This window comes from Prinia subflava, chromosome 2 (assembly GCF_021018805.1).
Source record: "Prinia subflava isolate CZ2003 ecotype Zambia chromosome 2, Cam_Psub_1.2, whole genome shotgun sequence".
Classification (NCBI taxonomy): Eukaryota; Metazoa; Chordata; class Aves; order Passeriformes; family Cisticolidae; genus Prinia; species Prinia subflava.
Window position 1 is genome coordinate 70521982 of NC_086248.1, and position 23808 is coordinate 70545789.

General features: G+C 41.2%; 1 protein-coding gene and 1 long non-coding RNA gene across 2 annotated transcripts in view; one reads left to right on the plus strand and one right to left on the minus strand.

Moving 5' to 3' along the window:
* Positions 1-1250, minus strand: part of SLC35F3 (solute carrier family 35 member F3) — a 163590-nt gene extending 162340 nt beyond the window's left edge. The window contains exons 1-2 of the mRNA XM_063390472.1: positions 858-1250; positions 367-596 (exon numbers count right to left, since the gene is read on the minus strand). Coding sequence (XP_063246542.1) covers positions 367-596; positions 858-910 — 283 coding nt within the window. The 5' untranslated portion in view covers positions 911-1250. The remainder of the gene's footprint in view (positions 1-366; positions 597-857) is intronic.
* On the plus strand, positions 413-20126 carry LOC134547008 (uncharacterized). Its single transcript, XR_010079336.1, has 3 exons — positions 413-520; positions 3792-3857; positions 20026-20126. It is a non-coding gene; the product is annotated as an uncharacterized LOC134547008 (long non-coding RNA).
* The last annotated feature ends 3682 nt before the right edge of the window (positions 20127-23808 follow it).

Genomic DNA, 23808 nt, shown 5'->3' on the forward strand with positions numbered 1-23808 from the left:
AAACACACACCGATAATGCATGACTTGTGCAAATGGCATGTGCATGAGCGTGCAGGAGCTTTTACACAGCTCTTAACCCACGGTAATCACCGTTGCTAAGTATGCCTGCAACATGAAGACAAATATTTGACCTATTTTCTTCGCAGAATTTAGCTGTCATCATTCTTAGCACCACGCTCTCGTGAACCAGCCACTGCCAAAGAACTAAGGCATAGAATTCTTCGCCGAGAGTGAGAGCACTTCCTTTCACGGAGCGAGGTTTGTTCCAGCGACCAAGCGATCGGCCCCGCGAACCTCAGCCGGTTCCGGGCTGCCTCCGCTCGCCCACGTCCTGGCACCCCCCGCCCGTCCGTGCCCGGGACTCACGTTTGTAGCTGGCGGCCCAGGGCTGGTAGCCGTAGTAGCCGGTGATGCGCAGGATGCGCTCCTCGATGGAGGTGAGCCCCACGGACGCGCTGGTGAGGTCTTCCACGGAGCGGGACCACTTCAAGTCCTCTTTAATGGCCTCGTCCACCACCAGGTACTTGAGCTGCCGCAGCTGCGGGCTGATGTCGGATAGCCGCCGGGGGCTGACATCGGGGGAGCGCCGCATGCCGCTGCGGGTCGGGAGAGGGGCGTCAGCCCGGGGCCGCGCTGCCAGCGCCGCCGCCCTCCGCCGGCCCCGGGCGAAGTTGGCGGCGGGAGCCCCGCCGGCAGGGGAGCCGGCCCGAGCCCAGGGCGCCCACAACTTTCCTCGCCGCCCTGCACCGGAGCGACCCCCGGGAGCGGGCGGCGCCGCCGGGCAGGGTGAGGTGAGGTGGGGCGGTGTGGGGTGTCTCCGTCCCCCCGCCCGCCCGCCCGGCCCCGCGGGTACTCACAGCGTGCCGGCTTTGCCCCGCGCGGAGCCGTTGGGGAACTCCCGGATCCCCATGGGGAGCAGCAGCGATGGCTGGGGGGCGCCCAGGCTTCCCGGCGGGGCGAGCCGGCGGCTCTCACCGGCCAGGTAAGAGGCGGAAAGGAAGGAGAGGAGCGAGCGGGGGAGGCGGCGCCCCCGTGGCAGAGGGTCCCCGGGCTGGCGCTGGCCCCGGCGGGAGAGGCAGGCAGGGAGAGAGGCGGGCAGGGATGGAGGGACGGAGACGGGCGGGCCAGCGCTGCCGCCTGCGAGCCGCCGCCGCCTGCGGAGCGCGGAGCGCCGGCGGCGGGGGCCGGGCAGGGCAGGGCGCGCTCCGCGCCCCCCACCCCGCGCGCTCCCGCCGGCCGCCGGCAGGGGGAGCCCCCGGGCCCACAGCGGCCCTCGGGCGGGGCCGGGCGGGGCCGCCTCACCCTGAGGGGCCGCCTCAGCCCCTGGGTGCACCCTCAGCCCCTGGGTGCGCCCGGCCGGACGAGCAGCGAAGCCTTTGAAGCATTTCCCTCCTCTGTTCGGTGACGGCGAGCTCGGAAGGGCGCGGGGCGGCCCGGACAGCCCGAGCAGGGCCGGCTATGAAGTGACCGTGGACCCTCTCTGACGAGGGCACCCACCTGGTTACTCCCGTGAGGCCGCCGAACCAGCACCAGAGCCACACAGCCTTCCATCAACTCACCCTTACTTTTATTAATTTTTTTTTAACACACCACCTAATTTAAGTGGCAAGCATGCAGTTAAGCTGAAATGAACATGTAAGCATAGCTGTTACTTTAGACAAAGAATTCATTCACAAACAAATAAGATTAAAATCTGATAATAGATTATTGGGCAAAATTTGATCACGTAGATAGTTGAAGTCAAAGAGTGTTTTGTATATAGGTGTCCATATTCATTTAGGGGGGAGGAAAGTCAAGTCCAAGGAGAAAAGGTTGTTACCTTTCAGCACCGCACTAGCTCAGTTTACCTGGAACATTAAACCACCGAGGTATCAAATGTGTAATTGAGCTGGGTCAGTTAAATGCAACCTTTCACTGTCATTGAAGGGAACACCACAGCATCACTGCACCATTATCAGAAAGGGAAAGTGTTAAAAAAAAAATCCAGCAGGCAAAAATCAAACTAATTATCATCTTAAATACACATGTATTGAATAAAGCACTAATTTTATTTCCTTTCCAACGCTTACTTTGAGCCTGTAAAGAGGAAAAGTGTTTGCTGCTGAGAAAGCCAGTTCCAAAATCCACTACAGGTGAACAGCAGAGGTCTAGCAGTGCAAACAGAGTAATTGTGCAGATGTTTGATGCTGCCCACCAAGGACAGAACTCCTTGCAGGGTACACAAATCAAGGCACAAGGATGATTTTGGTTAAGATGAGGGGATAGAAACACAATGTTCACTAAATCTTAGGATACTGATCTTGATTTAAGTCTCTTTAGAGCATTTAGGGCAGGAATGGTGATTATAGGCATGTATGGGATTAACCGTTTCAGTCACCTCCAAAGGCCATCACTGGACCAGCCTCTTTTGGTATACACAGTCCATGCTCTCTGTGGCTGTAAGTGGTGGACAAGGATAGGATTTATTCTGAGAATTTCCTGTAATACGGTATGTATGTCTTGTAAAGATCCTCCATGATTATAAGTCCAGAAATAAAACACAGTCTCAGAGCCAGCAAAGGTTCCAATAATGAAGCAAACCAAATGTTGTTGTGCAGCCAATAGTGACTGACACCTGCTGAGCACTCACCTGCCTCTTGGCATGGGCTGGTGTGAACTAGCAGAGGCTGGCTCAGCCCTGCTAGAAATTGTGCCTCCATCACTGATGTGTTTACCTGCCCATCTTCCATAGCACCAGAGAGTAGCTGTGGAAGTCAGAGACCCTATTACACACATACCCACTTTAATACACCAGAACAATCTTATTCTTCTATTCAATAAATTTTTTTCAGCTGTTTTATTCCTCCCCAGCTGCTGTCATTCCAAGGTGTAAATGAAATGACAGATGGGTGTTTCTCCTCTCACACATGCAAGGGACTTTGGACAGCTTGGGTGGCAGCACTGACAAACTTGAAGTGAGCGTGCATCCTGTGAGAGAGAAAAAAAATGCATGGGAGTGAACATCTTAAAGTTCACTGAAACATTTAATAACGGTGACATTTCAAAATTGTAGTAAGACACAACAACAATATCTACCAAGAGCTACCTCTTAGGATACCTCTACCAAACCTTGCTGGAAGTGATGTTTCTTCTTTAAAAATAGCAGTTGCTGGAAACATGAAAGTAAAAATTCTCATGTATATTATTTTAATTATGTTCAAGCACTGTAACTAAAACTGAAATGTTACAATATGGCATTGGACATGAAAGCATAAACTGTGGGATTCCACATGACTTGGACTTTGTAGATATACAGAGCTGTTTAAGATTTTGAATAAAAGGAGAAGAAAATATTGTAGTATTCTAGCAATTCTACAAATTGTAAGAAAAAAATTGCTAAGCAGAATATACCTACTTTAGAAATATGGGCAAAATGGTATGCAACACCAAGCTGGAACCACTATAAACAGCTTTTTCTAGACCTCTTACTAGTGCAAGTTTATTACTTTAGTAAAATACCTGCAATCATTCAAACACAGAAGGGTTAGGAAACTGTATTTTTTTAAAAGGCAGAGTTCTATAGCAAGGGAACAATAAGTAATTATTCTAGACTGTGGTGCCTTATTCTGTCTTGTTAGATACTCTTTTCTATGTTTTTCCAGACAACATGAAATTATATGCTTGACTGATATTCAGCTCTTAAAAGGCACAGCCATTAAGATATATTAGCATTGTGTTGTCTACAGTGTGATGCCATATCAAAGGAAAATATAATTTAAACTGTATTTCTTTTCACCTCTCATCAATACTAGCTTGCCAGAAGATTCTCTGGGATGGAAGTTTACATTCGTCAAAATACTACTCATTTCATGAGAAAGGTAACTAACCCCCACCCCAAGCTAAGAGTTTTACATTTAAAATATTCTGTGACATACTAGACTAAGACAGCAACAGTGTTTCATTGGGCAACAAAACAATCACTACTGCATAAACAACAGCATGAAGTTGATGTGTTCCTTCTTTCCCATTTCATAAAAATCAGCCTTAGGACTTGAGTCTCTAGAAGACAACTTAGCTCCCTCCTTAAGGAGAGCTTAAGTAAATGCCCTTCTCACCACATGTCCTGCATTTGATGCATAGTCCTGCTTCTTAGTATTTTTATGTTTAGCACTGGAGGTATAAGCCCAAGCCATTAATCTGATGTTCCTGCCCCAAGGGTTTTTGGGTGTTAGACAGAAATGCAATATACATGATAAAAGTCCTGTATAGTATATGGAAATGCTGTATGGCAAAGCTATTCATTTTCTCCAGCTGGGGTCAAATTTGACAGCCACATGAATATAATGCTGCTGTGTAACCCAAATGACTCCAGTTCTATCCATGGGACTAATTGTAGCATATTCAGATTGAATGGGAATGCAACTTTGTGCATAATTCATTGCACATTCAAAATATTTTGAATCAGCAACAACAACAACAACAACAAAAAAAAAAAAAAAAAAAAAAAAAAAAAAAAAAAGCAGAAACTTTCTAGTTCATCCTAGGTATTTAATTGCATTCATGTTTTTAAATATTTAACACCATCTTGAAATGGTTGAAATAAACCCATAGAACCAAGAAAAACTGGCAAAGGAGGCAGAGAATGGCCAAGTAAAGACTGAATGAGAAGCAAAACTCAGCTTGGCCACCTCAAACAGAATCATCCTTGCTTTCTCAAGTAGAGAAACCAACACTGTGCTTGAGAGAGCCATCAGATGAATTTAAGACAAGTGGGAGCAAATTTTTCACATGAGCCCTCACATTGCTCAGATCCCCCTGCAATGCATGGAAAAACCAAACAAGCATCAGAATTTTTGTCATGACACCTTGCTGAAAGCAACTGGAAAGCTCTGGAAATCACAATGCAGCTGCCTGTTATGGTTAGGAAGGGCCATACAGAGTTAGTGTCCCAGTTCCTAGGAGGTATGCTGCTTTGTAGAAAGCTGATTTTAATCTGCTACTTTGAAGTTGTTGAATATAAGCTGTTCAATTTCTTTCTTTGACAGACACAGTGGAAAATAGAAGTCCTTTATATTTGGAATGGAAAATAGACCTACTTTTTGTTTTGATATCCATTGTTAGATGAGAAGTGCAGAAAAAAATTAGGACAACTCATCATATCTTAGTGGCATACAAGCCCTGCCAGTGCCTCTCTTCCCAGGTCAAATCAAAAACCAAAATGCAAAGAGCAGAAAAATAGTAACATTTCCTTCCTCCAGCAAGAGCCCCAAAAGGACTGTAGGAGTTGTGAATGAAAGAATACAGAACAGACGTCTCCAATTTACCATATCCTGAGAAATGCCAGACGTTTCAATCTCAAAGTCCATTGGTATGCTGTAAAGCCTTGATATCCCTTCATGGTCTGCCATTTCACGTTATTTGTGCTAGAAAATAATGGGCTACAAAACCGAGGTACTGCGAGTTATGTGCATTTAGCAATGCAGGACTCCTAGTTCACCCCTGTCCCACAGGTTTGCTGAGAAGTGAGCCAAACAACCAGGGAGAGGGGGAAAGATATAGGGAAGAGAATTAAGGACTCCAGACAGAACCTGAAAGAAAACTTTTATTGGATTTGTGGTCAGGGAAGGAAGTTGCTTTAGCAAACTAGAGCACAATATTCATGTTGTGTATAAAGTTGCGTATCTGGAAGTTGTGCTAGCCCCAAGCAAAACCTGATAATTCTCACCCTTTAGACAAACTTATGGGTTGTTTTCTAGTTTTGAAGGTGTTTTAAAGTTGAATTTTTTTGATGCAAAAAAATGTGTCACTCGCCTTGGACTGCACAGGTTTCTCGGCATGAGAGATTTCTTAAGGGAAAGGAACACTTGGAAACTGATTTGACAGGCATTTTTTACTGTATAAAATTAATGACAGCTGTTTGAAGCTGCACATGTGTCTGAAACATTTGAATTTTTGATCTGGAAGCATAGAAAATGAAAAAAGGATTATGCTTTTGCCATATGATCCCAAATTGTGGGGCAAAGCCACTTAGTTCCACGTGTGCATTTTAAGTCCTATTTGTAAGTTAACCATACTTATTTTTCCAGACCTGGAATAAATCTTTGGAAGCTACTGTAACTATTCTGTTACACCAACTCAGACCTCACTGCTCCCCACAATATGCAAAAGTGTGTCCTTTCTTCACCTTTTGTCACCTGCAATGGACAGATTTCATCATGTCATGGATAAACTCCATATCTCACTACACTTTTTTTCCAGATGTTTTTTGAAATCGAAAGGCTTCATTAGAAAAAGTAAATCTGTGTTAGTGAGAGCAACAGTAAGAACCAGGGGCAAACAGTTTCTATGCAGGTCGCTCCTGCAGATTGCAACACCCCTACACACTGCATACCCACAGAGAGGCAGACATTAACACTGCTGTGAGCCTCAAGGCTGCACTGCTTCTTAGTGGAAAATGATATAGCATTAAAAATGAGTTCTTTCATCTTGCATTTCCTTAGTAGATTCTTTTATTGTGGTGATAAATTTGGAACAACGAGATTATTTGATTAAACTTTCTCGGTCACTGCTGAATGGACTACCCTGCTTGTAGAATTAATAAAAAGGCCAAGACACCTCATTAACATGCTTGGTATTGAGCCGGATTGGCAGCGGCGCAGCTTAATCCTGCCAAAGGCCATTTGCTGAAGAAAGTCAGAAAGCTTTTAAATCATATTCTTAAAGGTTGAGTCAGGAGAAGATGACCTTGCAAAAGCTGTAGTCCTGAACTGTCCAGACTTCCCTTCTGCCCATTCATACTAGAGCTGCTTACTGCACAGAACAATATGTTAAATAGTATGGTTTCTCCATAAGCAATTCAATGCATCAGGCTTTATTTTGCTGGGCATGCTGACTGGAAAGCTAGATGCAAAAGCTTGGTTCTGAAAAAGCCACATAATGCCAATGTCCTCTAGCAGGGGTTTTGTGTTTTAGTTGTTCTTTTTCTCTTATTTGGTCGCTGGAAGGATGCTAGCATCACTGGATGGTCTAAAAGTAAATTTTCATTTACAGGAATTGATACAGATGCACCACACCACTTCAACTATTGCCTCACAGTCTGTATAAACAAATACAGAAAGACCAAATGGATGAAAAGCATGTGTACCTAATCATGCCTCTCAAAACACCACAAAGCTCAAGATTAATAACACTGTTGTTTAAAATCATTCATCACAATAACTATAGAAAATTTATTTTCAAGTAAATTGCATTATAATTCTGATACACAACAGCCTATAAAACAGATCTCAACCTTCTGTTTTGGGAACACTACTTAGATTATTTACTTAAATATGCAAAGTGAATGTCCCAGGTAGTTAAAATATTCTTTACTTTTGGTCACCTAGATGGAAATAGTTTTTTCTATGTAGACACAAGCAACTGCGTTTCTCAACAGAAGCACGCTAGTTTCAAGTCATTAAAATTGATGGCAAAGTTATCCTCTAAGCTCAATTAATCTACTTCACACTGGTGAAACTTCACCAGCTTAGTTGAGTTGCTTCCAATGTCTAGCCTCCGAACTTACAGGTAGGCTCTCATGTGAAGGGTGACATGATTTTTTTGATCAATCACTTTATTGTATTTTCAAAAGAAATGTGACTGCAAGAAAATTTTATTGCAAATATATTAATTTCTTCTATTTTTGCTTAAGCTAAGCCCATAAAACCCTTAAAAGTTCATAGAACCTTGTCTTCCTCTCTTGGTAATGTTTCTTCTAAAGTGCATTTTTATATTCCTTTTTCTAGGCTACCTTTATCTGTTTTGACCTAAAGGTTTTCCTTGTATAAAGGTTTTCCTTTGCTGCCCCATGCAAAATTCCTATTAAAGTAAAAGTGAGGAATGTGGAAAAATTTTAAGAAAAATTGAGCCGTATTAACAAGGTGACAAATATGAGAAAGACAAACTAAACCCATACATGTTGGTAAGGAAGAGATCACATTATGCTTACAAATCTCCATTAGAAAAGGGACACTCACCTTATCTGTCTTGCAATACAAATACTGTCCTTGAAAGAGTAATCCAAAGACAAAAATTACAAGTTTTCTAAAGTTTGAGAATTCTATGGCACTTCAGGAAATGGCAGTGCTGTCTTAAACAGAGGATCTGCAAGAATCTTTCTCTCCCACAGTCTTCTTCAGGTCACTGTGAATTTTTTAACTGAGTATTTGGCTTTAGAAATAAGTAAAAACGTTAGCCTTGACATTTAGAATCTGTCATAAATAGAGAAAACAAGGATATTGCAAACCTCCCTAACTGGATTTTTTTAATGCCTGCCAGCAGTAAAAAATTTAGTTGTATCAAATAGCTAAAAAAAGAGAAATAAATAGAATAAATTATTTTTATTGTTCTTCTGCAGTTGAGGTTTTACATATTAAAAAGTTGAAAACCAGCAACTTTTTATGCTTTACAGTGCAATGAAGATGTAATTTGCACCTTTTGTATCTCACATGGAATTTTTATATTGCCTTGAATGCACTTTTGTAAGCATTAAAAAAGAAACAAAGTAGCTCAGATAAAACACAGGCATTGTTACTTCCTGAACACTGAGCTATAGATAGTATTTTGCAATCCTCCAGTACTCATACACATTTGTAACAAGGGTTTTAACCCTCAGCTACTACTAAAATTATTGTCTTGTAACCTTAAATATATTTATCTACTAAAACAAAACAAATTCTCATCACAACATATTTTAGCCTGGCTTTTGACATCACTTGGGGAGAAAATTTGTGTTTGTTCCTTTTGTTGTCATGTATAAAAGGGCCTTTATTTGTGGCTTCTCCTCCCACCTGCTGAATCGTGAGTTACTATGATACCATTCAAGACAAAAGCCCACCCACACAATGCAATTATTGAGGTGACTGTGCTGTTCCGTGCCTCAAGTTCACTTTGGCTGCATTAGTTCACAACAAACCACCCTGAAATGCAGAGTCAAGTCAGCTCCCTTCCCTCCCTCCTCCAGTAGTTGTGGATGTTCTCTGCTTTACCTGGTGTAGTATTCCACAATATTATATGCAAGCAGAGATACTGAAGTATATAGAAGCCATTTTTAAGCCTAATTTTAACTGCCAAATTAAAAAAAAAAAAACCTCAGCAGAAATATTCAGCTCTGCTCATGACTTTGAAGAGATATACAACAAACATGCAATTTACCAACAGCAGTTTTCCATCCTAAAATAATGAAGTGCTTTTCTTAGGCATGTTTGCTGCAGCCTCCATCAGCATTATGGAAGTAGCAGGAGGACACACACGTCAAAGCATGAATTCAGTCTTGTCCATCTCTTCTCCACAGCAGAGACATCAATCCCCATTGCTCACTAGCAGCAGCTATTTCATGTGCCAGGTCAAAATCACGCCAGTAAAAACACAGGCTCAATATTAGATTTTGAGGGAAGTGTTGCTGCTATTATACCATTTAATGTTTTGTATTGCGTTAGTCAATAGCTATCTCTTTATTTGCAGCCTCCTTGCTTTTTCCATTTTATTACATTTTAGTTGTCAAACAAGATTGAAAGGAAATAAATCCTAGGGTTTGTGTAATGACTTGTTTTCCCTTTTCTGAATGCCCATTGTCTGGTTAAGTATGAATGCTTTTTTCACCCCTGCCAGAGTTATCATCTGATAAAATTTAATTACTCTTGATTCTTATGCTTTACTCATGGATGCTCATCAGCTCTATGGCCTCTGAGCCAGCTCACAGCTGCAGTGTTATCTGTGTCATACTTTTCAGAAATGCAGCTTGTAGCACTAACTTTCAGAAAGGTTCTTTGGTGATATTTTTTAAAGATAGAAATTAAACACAAAAGAGATTTCCATGCAGCCTGCAATGCAGGAGGTTGGTAGGAGGAGCACTGCTTGTCTGCTTCCATGGCTCCAATTTCACCACATGGAGTTGAAGAATATATTGAGTTGGAAAGGACCCACAAGGACCATCAAAGTCCCACTCCTAGCCCTGCACAACACCATGCTCAGGAATGACACCATGTGCCTGAGAGGGTTGTCCCAAAACTTCTTGAATGCAAGCAGGCACGTGAGTGAGGCAGTCATCAAAATGACAAAACAGAAGCAGCCAAATCACAAGGAAAAGTAAACAACAACAAGGAAAAACCAGACCCTCCTCAGAAGCAGAAAAAGGAAATTTTGGGATGAAAAAATTGTGCACATCCTTGAGAACTCACTAATACGGAATCAAAATAGCTGAGCATCATACAAGAGGGCCCATAGTTGCCCACCAGTGATCACGTTTGTCAGCATACCCTTTTTTTCTGAAGTTCAGCCTTCCCTCTCTTACCTTGTTCTAGAATGAGCAGGATGAGCACCCACTTATCACCTGAGGTCCATCTTACTGCAGCGATTTGCACCTCGTGCCATCTGTGTTGTGGTATTTGCTTGACACAGACCAGCAAGACGAGCAAATATACAGTGGAAAGGTCAGGGAGAGGCCAACTAATCTGATTTACAGAAAGATCCTGGGATATAAAGGAGGTAAGACCTCTCATGTATCTGTGGCTGAGGATAAAAAAGTAACCATTATGTTGTTCACTGATCAATTATATTTTTTATTGAATTTAAAAACTTCTTTTTTAAACCCACACGTCATTTCATTAGGAAAGGTATAGACCTTTCCTAAGCACCTGTTGATTTTACTTGGTTTTAAGTTAATTACCTACATAGATTCAATTGCCAGTGTTAAGCAAAAGGCATGAAGAGCTGAAGGGATGATAGGAAAATATCCCCTGAGAACTGTGCAATTCTGTAATATGGAACTGCCCAGGCAAGTGCATATATACATATTCTTACCCTCAGTTAGTGCCTTCCCAATAAAGTATGTGTGTCTGCACACACACGCACTTGGCTCCAGACCATGGCATTGCTCATCTCATTTTCCAAGCTGCTGTACCAGTTGTGGGCCCCACTGGAGGCTGCTCACATGGGGCATTTTTGCCATCTTCTGCAGGAACACGGTCAGGCGCTAAATAAGCGAAGATCTAGCTGTAGAGGTGTACCAAGAGATTTATCTACCTTCCCTTCCTCTACCTGGGATCCAACTCAAGCATAAATTTTTTAATAGAAGGACAGTTTTGTAGTTGCTGGCCTCTTTGATCATCCAGGCTTTGAAGACCACCCCATTGGTTCTGCTCCTTTTGAAGTTGTACACAGCAGGATCATTAGCAGTAAGAGAAGCAGACAGATGCAGTGCTTGGCATCAGGTTCCCATGGTCACCATAACAACATTAAGTAGGGATGCTGAGCTACACCATCATTTAAAATGAGACTGACAGGTGCTGCAGAGTGGTGGGCAGGTGACACAGCTTTTGTTTGGAGGCTGTTCTCTCCAGCAGTGAACCAGGAACATGGAGAATGACCAAACAAGAGGTGAGGACTCTGTTCTTGACAGAACTGGAAACTTTCAGCTCTACTTGTCTCCTGGGAAGAGATGAAATTTTGCAGGCCTTGGTAATTAATTGTGCAGCTCCTAGTTCTGGCTAGTCTGCAGTTTCTGCTCTAATTGTCAAGCTAGAGAAGCTTCTGTAAATGATTGTCTTCCTTCCTCTCTTCCCTCTGCCACCCCAACGCTATGGTAAACAGTAACTCTATGGGGATGCAGCTGTAATGAGCTTGGTTCAGAATTTGAAAGTAATTTATTTTTTGCCACACTCACTTATTAGCACTTCTTGTCCATGTAATGAAAGATATTCATTTAAGATGTGGTAATATTAGCTTAATAAAATATATTTACAAGATTCAGCATTAGCATGAAAATCAACGATACCACACTGACACAAACCTCTTCATTCCACCAGGTGCATGCTTGTTGTAATAACAGTAGCTTTATTTTCCATTGTTCATGCATTTGTAGTTTTCCACGGCTTTGAAGATTACAATGAGTGTATTGATTTTCTCATGTCTATACATACAAAACTACAATACAGCCCTGCCATGAAAAAGCCCTGCATACTAATATCCTAGCTGGTGTGTCAAGAGGGCTGCTTGTGGGCACTGATCTCTACTTCAAGCCAAAAGAAACTGAGCCCTCTTTTTAGAGTAAATTAGAAACATGACAGAGTTTACAAAGATGCAGATCAAATATCTCCAGTAATTCTAAAAGCCACCATTCCATGCTTATGCCAAAGCAAACTCTGAGCTTACTAACTGAGCAATTTTTACCTCTAGTATTACAAAAAACTTGCAGGAATCAAAGAGCAAGACCTTTGGAGTAGAATAAAAAAACAGTGTACTTGTGCATCTCAGTACCCAGCTTGATCAGAATAATCTCCCAAAAGCAAATGGTTTGTCCCAATGGCCTACAAAGTGCAGTAGCATAAGTACCACTGCCCCTAAATATGACAGCTGTTTTTAACTTTAATCACATGGACATCATCTGCTTTCATTGGGGTTTTTTTAAATTGGAGTCTAACACATAATTTGGAAACTTTTGAGAGGAAATAATGGTGCATGCTGGCCTTTGACTTAGTGAACATGAAAGTTGAATGCAGTGCATATTGATTATTAATTACAGAGTTCTTTATAGGCAGCATCATCTGAGAACAAAACAGTTCAAAGAGGACAAGCAAAGGTAAATTCTAAACAGAAAACCAAAGAACCAAACCAAAAATTATGGATGAAAGCTCTAAGAAAGGAAGACAAAGACTGCAGAAGATGAATAAAATCCTAGGATTCCCAGGCTGGCCGGGACTGTCATGTGTCTTTTGCCATGCTGGTGCTCCTGTTCACCTACTACCTCCAGAACTGCTAGGTAAAAGTCCACTAGAGCTTTTTTATTGACATGATGGTGTAAAACAATAGATTGGCTTCTAGAGTTCTTGAGTGTTTGTGGAAGTACTGAAGTTTTATGTTAGCACTCCACACTGAGAACAATGAAACCCCATAAAACAGCAGAATATCTCATGCCTTCATTCTGATATTAAGACAATGCTTTTAAAACATGAATGCATATGCCTTTCACCAACACTTCACATTTATTTATTATTTCAGTCAGTTATATCCAGCCACTTTTCTGATGACCCTGTCTGCAGCTTTCACCAGCACTTTTTCAACATTTTTCACTTAAGAGGAACAAGACACAGGTCTGTGTTCACCTGTCCTGTTTCCTGAAGAAATCCTAATAATTTATTAGTGATTAGCCTAATCACTAATGAGACAGTCTAGAACTTCAGGATGATGTGTTCTTCTCCTTTCACTTCTCTCCCTTAATGGCTCTCTGACCATACCTGAATAAAAGAACGTAATAAGCTTGATTGAATGAGCTTTGCTCTTCCTAAACATCTCAGACATGGCTATGGCACCTGACCTTAGGAAAAAAGTGAGATTGAACATCCTCCAGCACACATTGGATGTGAAAATAGGTCTCCCAATTGCACTGCTTTTATAGCATCATCGTCTCCATTCTGACATTTTTAAGTCAGTGGCTAGATTTGCATTTTCTAGAGCAACTAGAGTCTGCTGCCCAGATTCTTAAAATGTAACTACTGGCCTTGTTGGAATATCCTGGATTCCAAGGAGGTTCTGAGTCAGAGATGTACAGCTGAGATTTCTGATCAAAGGAATATTCACAAGCTTAATAACGACAGCTTCTAGAATCCTGCAGTTCAGTGTCTCTTTCTCTTGCATATTCAAGACTTTAATCATCATCTTTATCCATCACAGAAATTCAATAAGAGCTTCAGAACCAACCCTTGATCAGATTATAGAGCTAAAGGCAATGTGAGAGATAATCTATTTTCTGTGGCCAGTGAAGTTGCACCAGTTTCCCTTCAGGATTGCTATGGGCAGACATATGAAAACACTGTCATGGTAACACCTCTGGGATAACATACTTAAAAAGAGGAAAGTTACTGTGCAAGAGCAATTACAGCTGGAGAGAGGAGTGAGAATATGTGGAAGTAACAGCCCTGCAGACACCAAGGTCAGAGAAGGAAGGGAAGGAGGTGCTTCTCATTGAGCAGGTTTGTTGGCAGTTCCCAGGAGGAACTCATGCTGCAGAAGTTTGTAAAAAACTGCAGCCCACTGGAAAGACTCCCACTGAAGAAATTCATCAAGAACTTTCCTCCATTAGAGGGACTCCATGCTGGATCGGGAAGAATGAGAGGACTCCTTCCCCTGAGGAAGGTGCAGCAGAGAAAACATGATGAAGTCTTCCATAGCCCCCATTCCCTGTCCCTCAATGCTGCTCATGAGGAAGGAGGTAGAGAAAATTAGGAATAAAATTAAGCCTGGGAAGAAGGGAGCAGTGAGGGGAACATGTCTTAAGATTGCAGGGTTTTTTCTCAGGATCCTACTCTGATGTGATTTGTAGTAAATTAAAACTGTTTTCCCCACGTGAAGTCTGCTTTGTCTCTTGCAGTAATCATTGAGTGATCCCTCCCTGTCCTGACTGCAACCCATGAGCCTTTAATTATGTTTTTTTCTCCCCCTTCCCAGCTAAGGAGGGGAGTGATAGAGCAGCTGTGAGAGGCACCTGGTGTGCTGCCAGTACCAACCCACCCCATTTCTCCACTTAGCCATCAACACAAAAGAATTTTGGTGTTGAAAAATATTGAGCTACTTGAATTCTAAGAATTGTTTTGCTGGCTAGAATGTCAAGGCTGACACTGACTCATGCATATTCTTCATTTACAGGGAGAAAATGCATTTGAACAGAAGGGAAAGCAGATCAGACTTTGCAATACTTTCCAAAATACCATCCATTTGCCTCAACTAGATGAGCTTTTATCAAGATCCTATAAAAACAATTTTAACAGCATTTTTCTTGTCTTGCCTGCTTTGATCAGCTGTGAGGAAATTAAAAAGGCTGTCACTATCTGGCCTTAGCACCAGAATCCCATTGAGATGAATGGTGCAATTAACACCTCTGAAAACATTTGCTTGACCATTCAAGCAGTCCAGAATATCATCTTTCTCCATGTAAGCTTTTTTATAGTTGGCATTTATTAATATCAGTAAATGTCAGAGACATTAAGTAGAAAAATTGTTCTAATTTTCAAAACATAACCTGTAGAGAATTCTTTTTCCTAACAGGACCACATAACTTTTCACTCCTGGCCTGAACTGGAAACTTAAATATCATTAATCTGCAAGTAGAAAGATTGCATCCAAGTTTTGATTTTCAAAGCACATTAGCTTAACAAGTTAACTGCATTCAGTTCTGGGCTTCTCAGTTCAGGAAGGACATTGAGCTGCTAGAGAAGAGCACTGGAGCTGGTGAAGGGTCTGGAGCACAAGTCCTGTGAGGACTGGCTGAGAGAGATCGAGGGGTTTAGCCTGGAGAAAATGAGCTCAGGGGGCAGAACTGCCTGAAAGGAGGCTGTACCCAGGTGGGGGCAACCAGTGTCAGGATATGAGGACTTAGTCTTAAGGTGTGCCAGGGGAGGTTTAGGTTGGACATGAGAAAAAATCTTTGTCATAGAAAGGGTGATTAAATATTGGAATGGGCTGCCCAGGGTGGTGGTGGAGTCACCGCCCCTGGAGGTGTTCATGGAAAGACTGGACTGACAGTGCCATGGTCTGGTTTGCAAGTGGTGTTTGGTCATAGATTGGACTCAATGATCTTAGAGGTATTTTCCAATCTAAATGATTTTTTTGATTAGAAAACCTCAAACCAACAAACCCAGAACTTTGTTTTACCTATTCTTAGCACCTTAATTGTTAATTTTAATCAAAACACCCTGTTAGAGTACAGTAGAACCAAACTGTATTCTAGTATTAAAGTGTTTGTCTACTCTTCATATGAAATAGAAGATCTGAAAATATGGAGAAGAATTTGGGCAGGTGCTGTGTTTATTGTTTGTGCTGTGGTTATGCAAAAATTAATAGTTTTGTTTGTTTAGGTCTTTAGTTTTTGGAAAAGTTTAATCAGTTAGAACATGGGGTGTTCACCTGAATCTTTTAGAAATAATGTATTTTTATATATATATATATATAAAAGATATCTAATTCACCTTTTCCCAAGACAGGATATTCCAAAAGTATGAAGTCAGTTCCTTTTTGTGTGTACATCTACTACTGCTTATTTAGGACTACTTTAGAAGATGAACTTCGTATTCAGCAGTAGCCATTTACCTTCATTTGGAAAGGAATGTAGGGAAGAACTCAGTACCTCATCATCACACTTTTAATGTTATCTGGAGTCCCAACACCCTCAACCAAGTCCCTGGCTGAGGGTGTTGCCATCTCCTGTAAGCATTTCCAGTGCCAGACAGATAGCATTACTGGGAGTTGAAGTCAGGCATTTCTCTGAGATCATTGAGAAGATAACTCATCTCTGACTCATTCAACAGGATTCACAGGGTTTTCAGAATACTTTTCTAAAGATTATCTGTCTTCAGGAGCAAGAAAAAAACCAATTATTTAATCAATATCAAGGAAATGGGAAATTTCACCTCTTGCTTTTCTTGAAGCATGGAAGGGAGTGCAATCTGAGAAACCAGTGTGCACAGGAAAATACTCAAAGACATTTATAGAGATTCCCTTTACTGAGCTTTTTTTATGGCTTTCATAGCTCCACAAATCTCTTAATTTTGCCGTTCCATCATATAAGTGTTAACTACTGAAGAGATCTCATTTATACTGCAATCTGTAAGGTGCAGCAATAATGCTTATTTTCCAACCAAACCAAACACAGCTTAACCAGACACTTTGAAACAGAATGAGGATGGGCTCAAACGGATCCCATAACAGTGACAATAGAAACCTCTTGAGCACCTGGAGCACATGCCAGAGCAAGCATTATTACCAGCTTTATGTTAGTCTCCTTTTTACTCTGGATAGAAGTAAAAACTCAAACAATGACCTGACAATGTTTGTGAGATATACATCATTTCCTCAGTCCCGCTTTTCCTCTATGAATATCAATCCTCTCAGGCAAAGAGGAAACAAGGACTTTAGAGTAAGCAAGAGACCTGTACCCTCCTATGCAATACGGTTTGAAACACCTGGAAGGTTTGTTTTTACTAGCACAGATTATGCAGTGTGCATTTTCCCACATTAAAAATCTATGCTTCAATGTTTAGTATTCTGTATTACAAATCCTACATATCCTACTTCTTGTTAACATAATGAATATTTGTATTCCACTAGCAACTTGTGATAGGTCCTATGATCATGAAGATAAAAAATAGAGTATTTATATTTATTGTTAAGATAGTTAAAAAACTATTATAGTATATTCCTCCTATTAAGTCAAGTAAACCGTAACACAGCAGCATACCATAACAGCAGCCTAACACAGAATGTACCTGCTAGAGATCACTGATTCAAAAGCTTTTATAACTCAGTTAATGCATTATGTATGTGATAAGTGGCTTCCCCTTCCACCTTAATCAAGATTAACTGCTTGGATCGCAAATACTCTCAATTCTCACAGTACTGAAAACAATTATGCAAGTACAAAGAAATTTCATATAAGAATTATGTAACTAAAAGTAGGAATAAGCATTGATCCCCATTATGTTTAAGTTCTGCAGTTCTGTACAAAAGTCAATTAATATTCAGTGATCATATAAAACATCTTTTGTAGAGTTGGAAGTGTGTCTGAAGTGCATTAGCTTCTGAGGGGAAAGGTCACTAGAAGTATCTTAGAAAGGGCTACTTTGAAATGAAGACCTGAGTGCTGTGGTTTTCCTAGCAATTAACAGGGATTTCTCTACTTTCCATGAGAAATCCAAGTCCTAGATTCATTATCAGTATTTCTCAGCATATGCCTAACTGATCTTTGGCATAAAATCCCCATCCATAGCCCAGAAGCAAGTTTTTCAACGAATAGCTCCTCTGGCAGCTCAACCTGTCCTTCAGCAGTCCTTTTCAAGCTGAAGCTCCAGCCTGTCTCAACCCTTACCAGGAAAGACTTTATTCCATTTGTTTCCTTCTGTCTTCCAGTCTCTGCAGTTAGATGAACTCTAAAGTAACCACAGATTACTTAAACTGATGCAGAATTCCTACTGAGAGTGTTCAGACACAGCTCTTCCTGTTTTGAGGGTTATACACTTCAGTAGTAAGCATTCATACAGATGCAGTAGGTCCACAATGTATTTGTGGAAACATAGAGCTAATTGTAATCCTTTAATTTAAAGTTTACTTCAGAGAGTATCACTGTTATGAAGAGCTCATTATACTGTAGGTGCAATACTTATTCAATGTGTTTTTTTCCAAAATAAGAATGAATCCCTTATTCAAAAAATATCAGTTTGGTTTTCCTGTAGCCTTTCTGCCAAATGTTTTATAAAAAGCATTATATTAAACTGGCGTTATCATGTCATCTTGGTATCAGTACTGTATTTTGTAAACCATGCTTTCACAATTTAGCAGCATCAGAGTTTAACATGTTCATCCTCTGTGACTTACAATTTGAAGTCTTGCTCTGCATGGGACAGGTTGTGGAGCTTGTCCTTTTCCCTCTCACAAGTGTATCTTATGGCATGATTGAGCTTCCAAACAGGGCATATTCCAAAACCAGCTTTAACTGTTCTGTGTTGAGGGGTGCTTTAATGGGATTAAAATATGCGTTATATTCTAAAAGACCTTATGTTTGAGTGAGGGACCTGAGGAACTGTGGGACATTGCCCTGTTGCTCACCAGCTCTGGAGCAAGATACCCTGCATGCTTTAGGCAATGACACACTCTTCTGAAGTCTCTAAATTACCAGTTTCACGCTGGATTCTCACCACTGGATTCTCTCTTTTGAGCTACATGGAAAGGAGAATGGGCCAAGGTCATGCCTGCTGACAGTAGACCAAGAAAAAGAAAGAACCAGATTCCAATTTCACTGCCCTGATTTTATGTTGTCACATAATTACAGAACTTCATTTCCTGCCTATAAATTGAAAAGTTCGTTGCAATACATTTTTGCCAACATAATCACATACACATATAATTCAATCCTTACTGTATATTATACTGTGCACTTAATAAGTTGCATTAGAAAAAAAACTTGATGGTTGTTAGTTGTTAACACATTTGGGGAATTAAATCAAGCTTAAAACCAATGCTGAAATATTTGACACAAACATCAAAAGCAAATTATAATATAAATTTCTACTATGTACCCTGTTCTGCAGTTCCATATCGCCTCTTTGGGTAGAAAAGAGAGAGCACATACCAATTTACCTATGTTGACAACAGCTTCTAGCAGAGTTGAGCATCTCTGATAAATAATGTTTTGCATGCACCTCATTAAATGTGTAGCAGGTGGAGTGGGTGGCTGGGGAGGCAGAAAAAAGCCCCTTCTCCTTGGAATCAGTTGGCTGTAGTTCCAAGGATGGCTTTATCTTCATTTTGCCCAGAAGAGCAGACAGTGACCCACAAACTCTGTGCACCCAAACCTTCATCTGCAGGCATTCTGGGTCTATGGACTGTGCAACATAAGAAAGCCTAGCCACCTCTAGAACAAATTTCTAAAGACAAACGTGTTGCCTGTGGTATGACAGGCTGCCAAAGAAAACAAATTAGCAAAACAGTTTAACAGAAGCCAAAGATATACTCAGGCAAGAATATTTATTCATTGATGCCCAAGTATAGGCAGTTGCCTCCCTCAAACCTCGTGAGACCAATTCTTTTATGCACACTATCTCAAAATCCCACTTCATTGCTTCCTGCTGTGCAGTGGAGGTTTAACGACTAAAAGAGGGTCCTGAACCTCTGTGTCTTACACAGTCCAGTCAAGTAAAGCTTAGCTCTTCCCTTTCCAGTTCCCTCACAGTTTTTGGCCATTGGCCTACTCTTGTTCTCTGTGAATTTATAGGTGTGTTCAGTGGCAAACACGTCTCCTTTTTATTTCTGATATAACTGATATAAAATGATAGAGTCCAGACAAGCTTAGAATGAGTGTTTGGTAGTCTTCAAGCAAGCTCATGGGAACATACTTTGCATAAATGTATTCACACAATGCCAAAAAAATATTAGGTGGAAAATGTAGAGAAGTAATAAAGATGTCAGTGATCATAATACAATTTACTTCTTCATCACAAAAATCAATTATGTCTTTTTTCCTAGATCTGTGCCATTATTTGTAACCCAGACCATTATTCGAGCTTCATGAAGGACAAAATGAAAAAGCAAACCACAATGCTTTATGCAGCATAAGCTGTGACACTGCAGGTGAGTTTAGGTCTCAGGGATCCATGCAAGCATCTTCTACAAATTTCACAGCCTAACACTCCCAGAAGAACAATTGTCTTTCTGACAAAACACAGTCTCCCTGGTAAAAGCAAGATTGCACTTAATGATATTTTAAAAAAACCCAAACCTCATTATATATATATATATATATATAAAACAAGTAATGTAATATTTATTTAAAAGGCAGCTTGAAAAATTGTTTATTTTGTTTATTTTAAATTTTGATACTTTCAAATGGTGATTCTAATTAGTGTAGGAACCTTACAATAATACGATTGAGTAGGAAACAGGGATTCATAACAAAGTATTAGTTTCAACTAGTAATTGCTGTAGTAATTTCTTTTCCCACCCAGCCTCTCACCAGTGTGTTCCTGATATTTAAAATCCCAAGAGGCAAAGTTTATCTTGTACATTATATACAGGCAAAACAGGGAAAGCCAACCACAGTTCCCCATGCACTGAACTACAGTACTACCAAGTACCAAGTTCTGGGAGGAGAGGAAGCAGGGAGTTGTTCTGGACTACTAGACCAAATTAGAGGAAGAGATTGCATGCAGGGGCAGGCTGAAGGACCCACACCAGTAATTATTCATTCTGTGCTCACCAGCTGTCAGCAAGTGGCATCTTCCTGAAGAACAGTTCTGCCAAAGACACTCTGCTTCTGAAGAGGGACTCAGAGCTGATATCTCCCAGCTGAGGTCACACTGCACCTCTTCCAACAGCCTTCACCTGCTGTGCTACCCAGCAAAGCACAGGCATCTCCCTCTTCCCACAGCCACCTGCAGCAGCCCCAGGTAAGGGCTTTTTAGGGCTCCCTCTTGCTCAGGTGCCTGGGGCACAGGTACCTGCCACACCTCAAATAAGAGACTGCAAATGATTGATACTAGAGCAAGGGTTGGTGGGAATTTTGTACCAGCAGAGGGACTCTGGACTTCCTTTCTGTTGGTATGAGTGACATGGGGAATTTTAGTTCAAAATAAGATCCCTTACCCTTCCTATATGAGCCTGCAAAGGATTCTCTTCTTCATTTCGCAAATACAGATCTCTTATGAACCTTTCTCATTTGTCACCCTTTCCAGGACTGTCTTGAGGAGCTTCCTTCTAGAGCAGCCCTGCCTAATAGGCAATTTGGGCAAGAGGGGGAAGCATGCTCCTTTTAACTCTTTCCAGGCTGCTACACTGGAAAGGAAAGGGTGGTTGTACCTCCACACAGGTTATGAGGTGTTAAAGTAATTGTACTGGGGACTGGGCTGATCTGGTGTCTAGGAATACAGGGCAGAAGGCAGGGGAACTCCTTGTGGGCTGGTGAGCTGATATTGCAATAGAGAATTGTGATTACCTACTCTAATTTTTTTAAGAATGTTGCAAAATCAAATGAGTGCAAAGAATTGTTGTGAAGTGATTAAAGGGCTGATGCAAATTCCTCACAGGGAAAGATTTTAAAATGTAGTTCATTTATTTTGTCAACACTGAGCCTAAGAATATTGACTATAGTACATAACTGTCTGCATGGAAAAAGAAAACAAACCCCTGTAGCAATTGTCTATGTAATCCAGAACTATAAAAAATTTCAAATGAGAAAGCTCATGTTTTAGCTTTGCATGAAATTGAACTTTCAGGAAAACACTCATGAAGCAAATTAATGTATTCCTCTTTTTGTTTTTTTAATATTCATTATTTCAGCGGTTATAACTTGGTAGTACTTTCTTTTTTTTTCTTTAATTTAAAAATCATTATACTTCTGTCATCAATAAAAATTATTATCCATATTAGAATATATATTTATGAAACACAGAAAAAACGAGGCAAGTATGTCAGTCTGGTTGCTTGACTATTAATTATGACTTTGGCAGAAACCCAACATTCAGTATCTTCTTTTAGAAAGGATCATAAGTTTCTAAAGGCATTTTAGGACTAAGAGTCAGTGGAGGGCTAGAAATAAACCCCTTCTCAGAGGAAGTAGAGACAAAGTCATGTACTTTCTGGTTTGGATGCTAATGAATTTAGGAGAGATTCCTAGAGAGTCTGATATAAAAGTTAATGGGTTTTCTCCCTGGCAGATCTCCTTAGAAAGTTCTCTGAATATCCATAGGGAACTTAAATCATCCTTCCAATTGCATTTTAAATTGATGTTCGTGAAATATCTCAGAAGAGAAGGTATTCTTTATTAACTTCTGTAGTTGTGACAATAGTTTTTCAAGCAGTCTACTGCTTTAATCTTTATTAAACCCTGCAAAGAGCCTTCCAAGAAAGTTTAACTGCGGTTGTAATTGTGTCAGCTTTTGCATAACTTTACATAATTTTACCTTCTTCATGGAGTGTGGAGAGAAGCCAGCAGCTCAGCTTGCCTCCCTGGAGCAGTGTGCTGCCCTTCGTGGTACAGGTGACACTGGGGTGGCGATGTGCCTGGGCTGGGCAGGGCTGTGGGGAGCCCTGGCCTCCTGCAGCGCCAGGCTGGGGGCACACTGCATGCAGGGCAGTGCAGGTCTCTCCCACAACACCTGCGGCTGTGTGCCTGTCTTTGAAATGAAGTCATGAGTATATGGATATGGCCCGACTGCTTGGAAAGTCTGGGAGATCCCTGGGTCAGAAATGGTCATTGCAAGTGCCCTCTCCTTTCTAACGTAGCTGGAAGCATCTGTACATAAAGGTCCTTCCCTGTCTTCATGTGAGCTTTTCTCTGGTACTTTGCAGGGAGCATGAGAAATTTAATGGAAAGTTCAATGAGCAAGTTTTTGGGTGTCTTAGCTCCTCCCTAACTTTAAGTCCAACAAACTACAAGCAAGTGAATGTAGTGGCCAGATAGCATGGCTGTCATCTCAGCAAGGCAACTTTTGCTCCCAGCAAGGAATGCCGTGGGTACCAACTGCATCAGTGTTCATCTTGGCATGGTGTGCTTCTGAAAACTGCCATGGAGAGACAGAAGTTAAACCACTGGCAGTCTCCATACCACCCCAGGCACGTCCTGCCTTTCTGTGGTCTGTTTGGCCAACAGCCTGGCTCATAACCTGTTGTTTTGAAACTAAATCACTGAAACGGTATCAAAGGGAAATAACAGCCCAGCTCTGGCTCTGGGGGACATTTTGCCTATGTAGAGGATGGCCTTCAATGGCTCCAGAGAAAATCATAGCAAGGAAGGTGGAAGCATATGTGCAATGTTATTAAAACCTAAAAGAGAGCAGTGGTGAGCATCCATACTCTCTTAAAGCCTGGGATTTTGTGACGTCTTTGTCTGTGTTCCTATATTAGATAAAACTTTCATCATAATATTGTCCATTCAATTCAGAAAGTCATGTCACAGTACTTGCCCCAGTGACTTCCTACAGCAGCACAACCCACCAGGTAATAAAAGTCTGCCTAAAGAAATATCAATTTTAAAAAAATATTTTTTGGAATGAGGATGCAAGAAGGCAGGGGCATGACCACACTGCAGGTTCACAAGGGCTACAGGCTGACAGTTTTCATCTTGAAGCTACGACAACACAATTGCAGATGTCTTTTAGCAGGAGATGAGTAAGACAGTTTTGGCGTTAGGTTCTGTAACACACAACTTGGTGGCTGAAGGAAAAGCCCCCTCAGCACCAGCTGTGAACAGCAGCTTGCATCTTGCTCAGACTGTTTTTACTGAAGAGGGCAGGAGATGCTTTTACCTCTGTG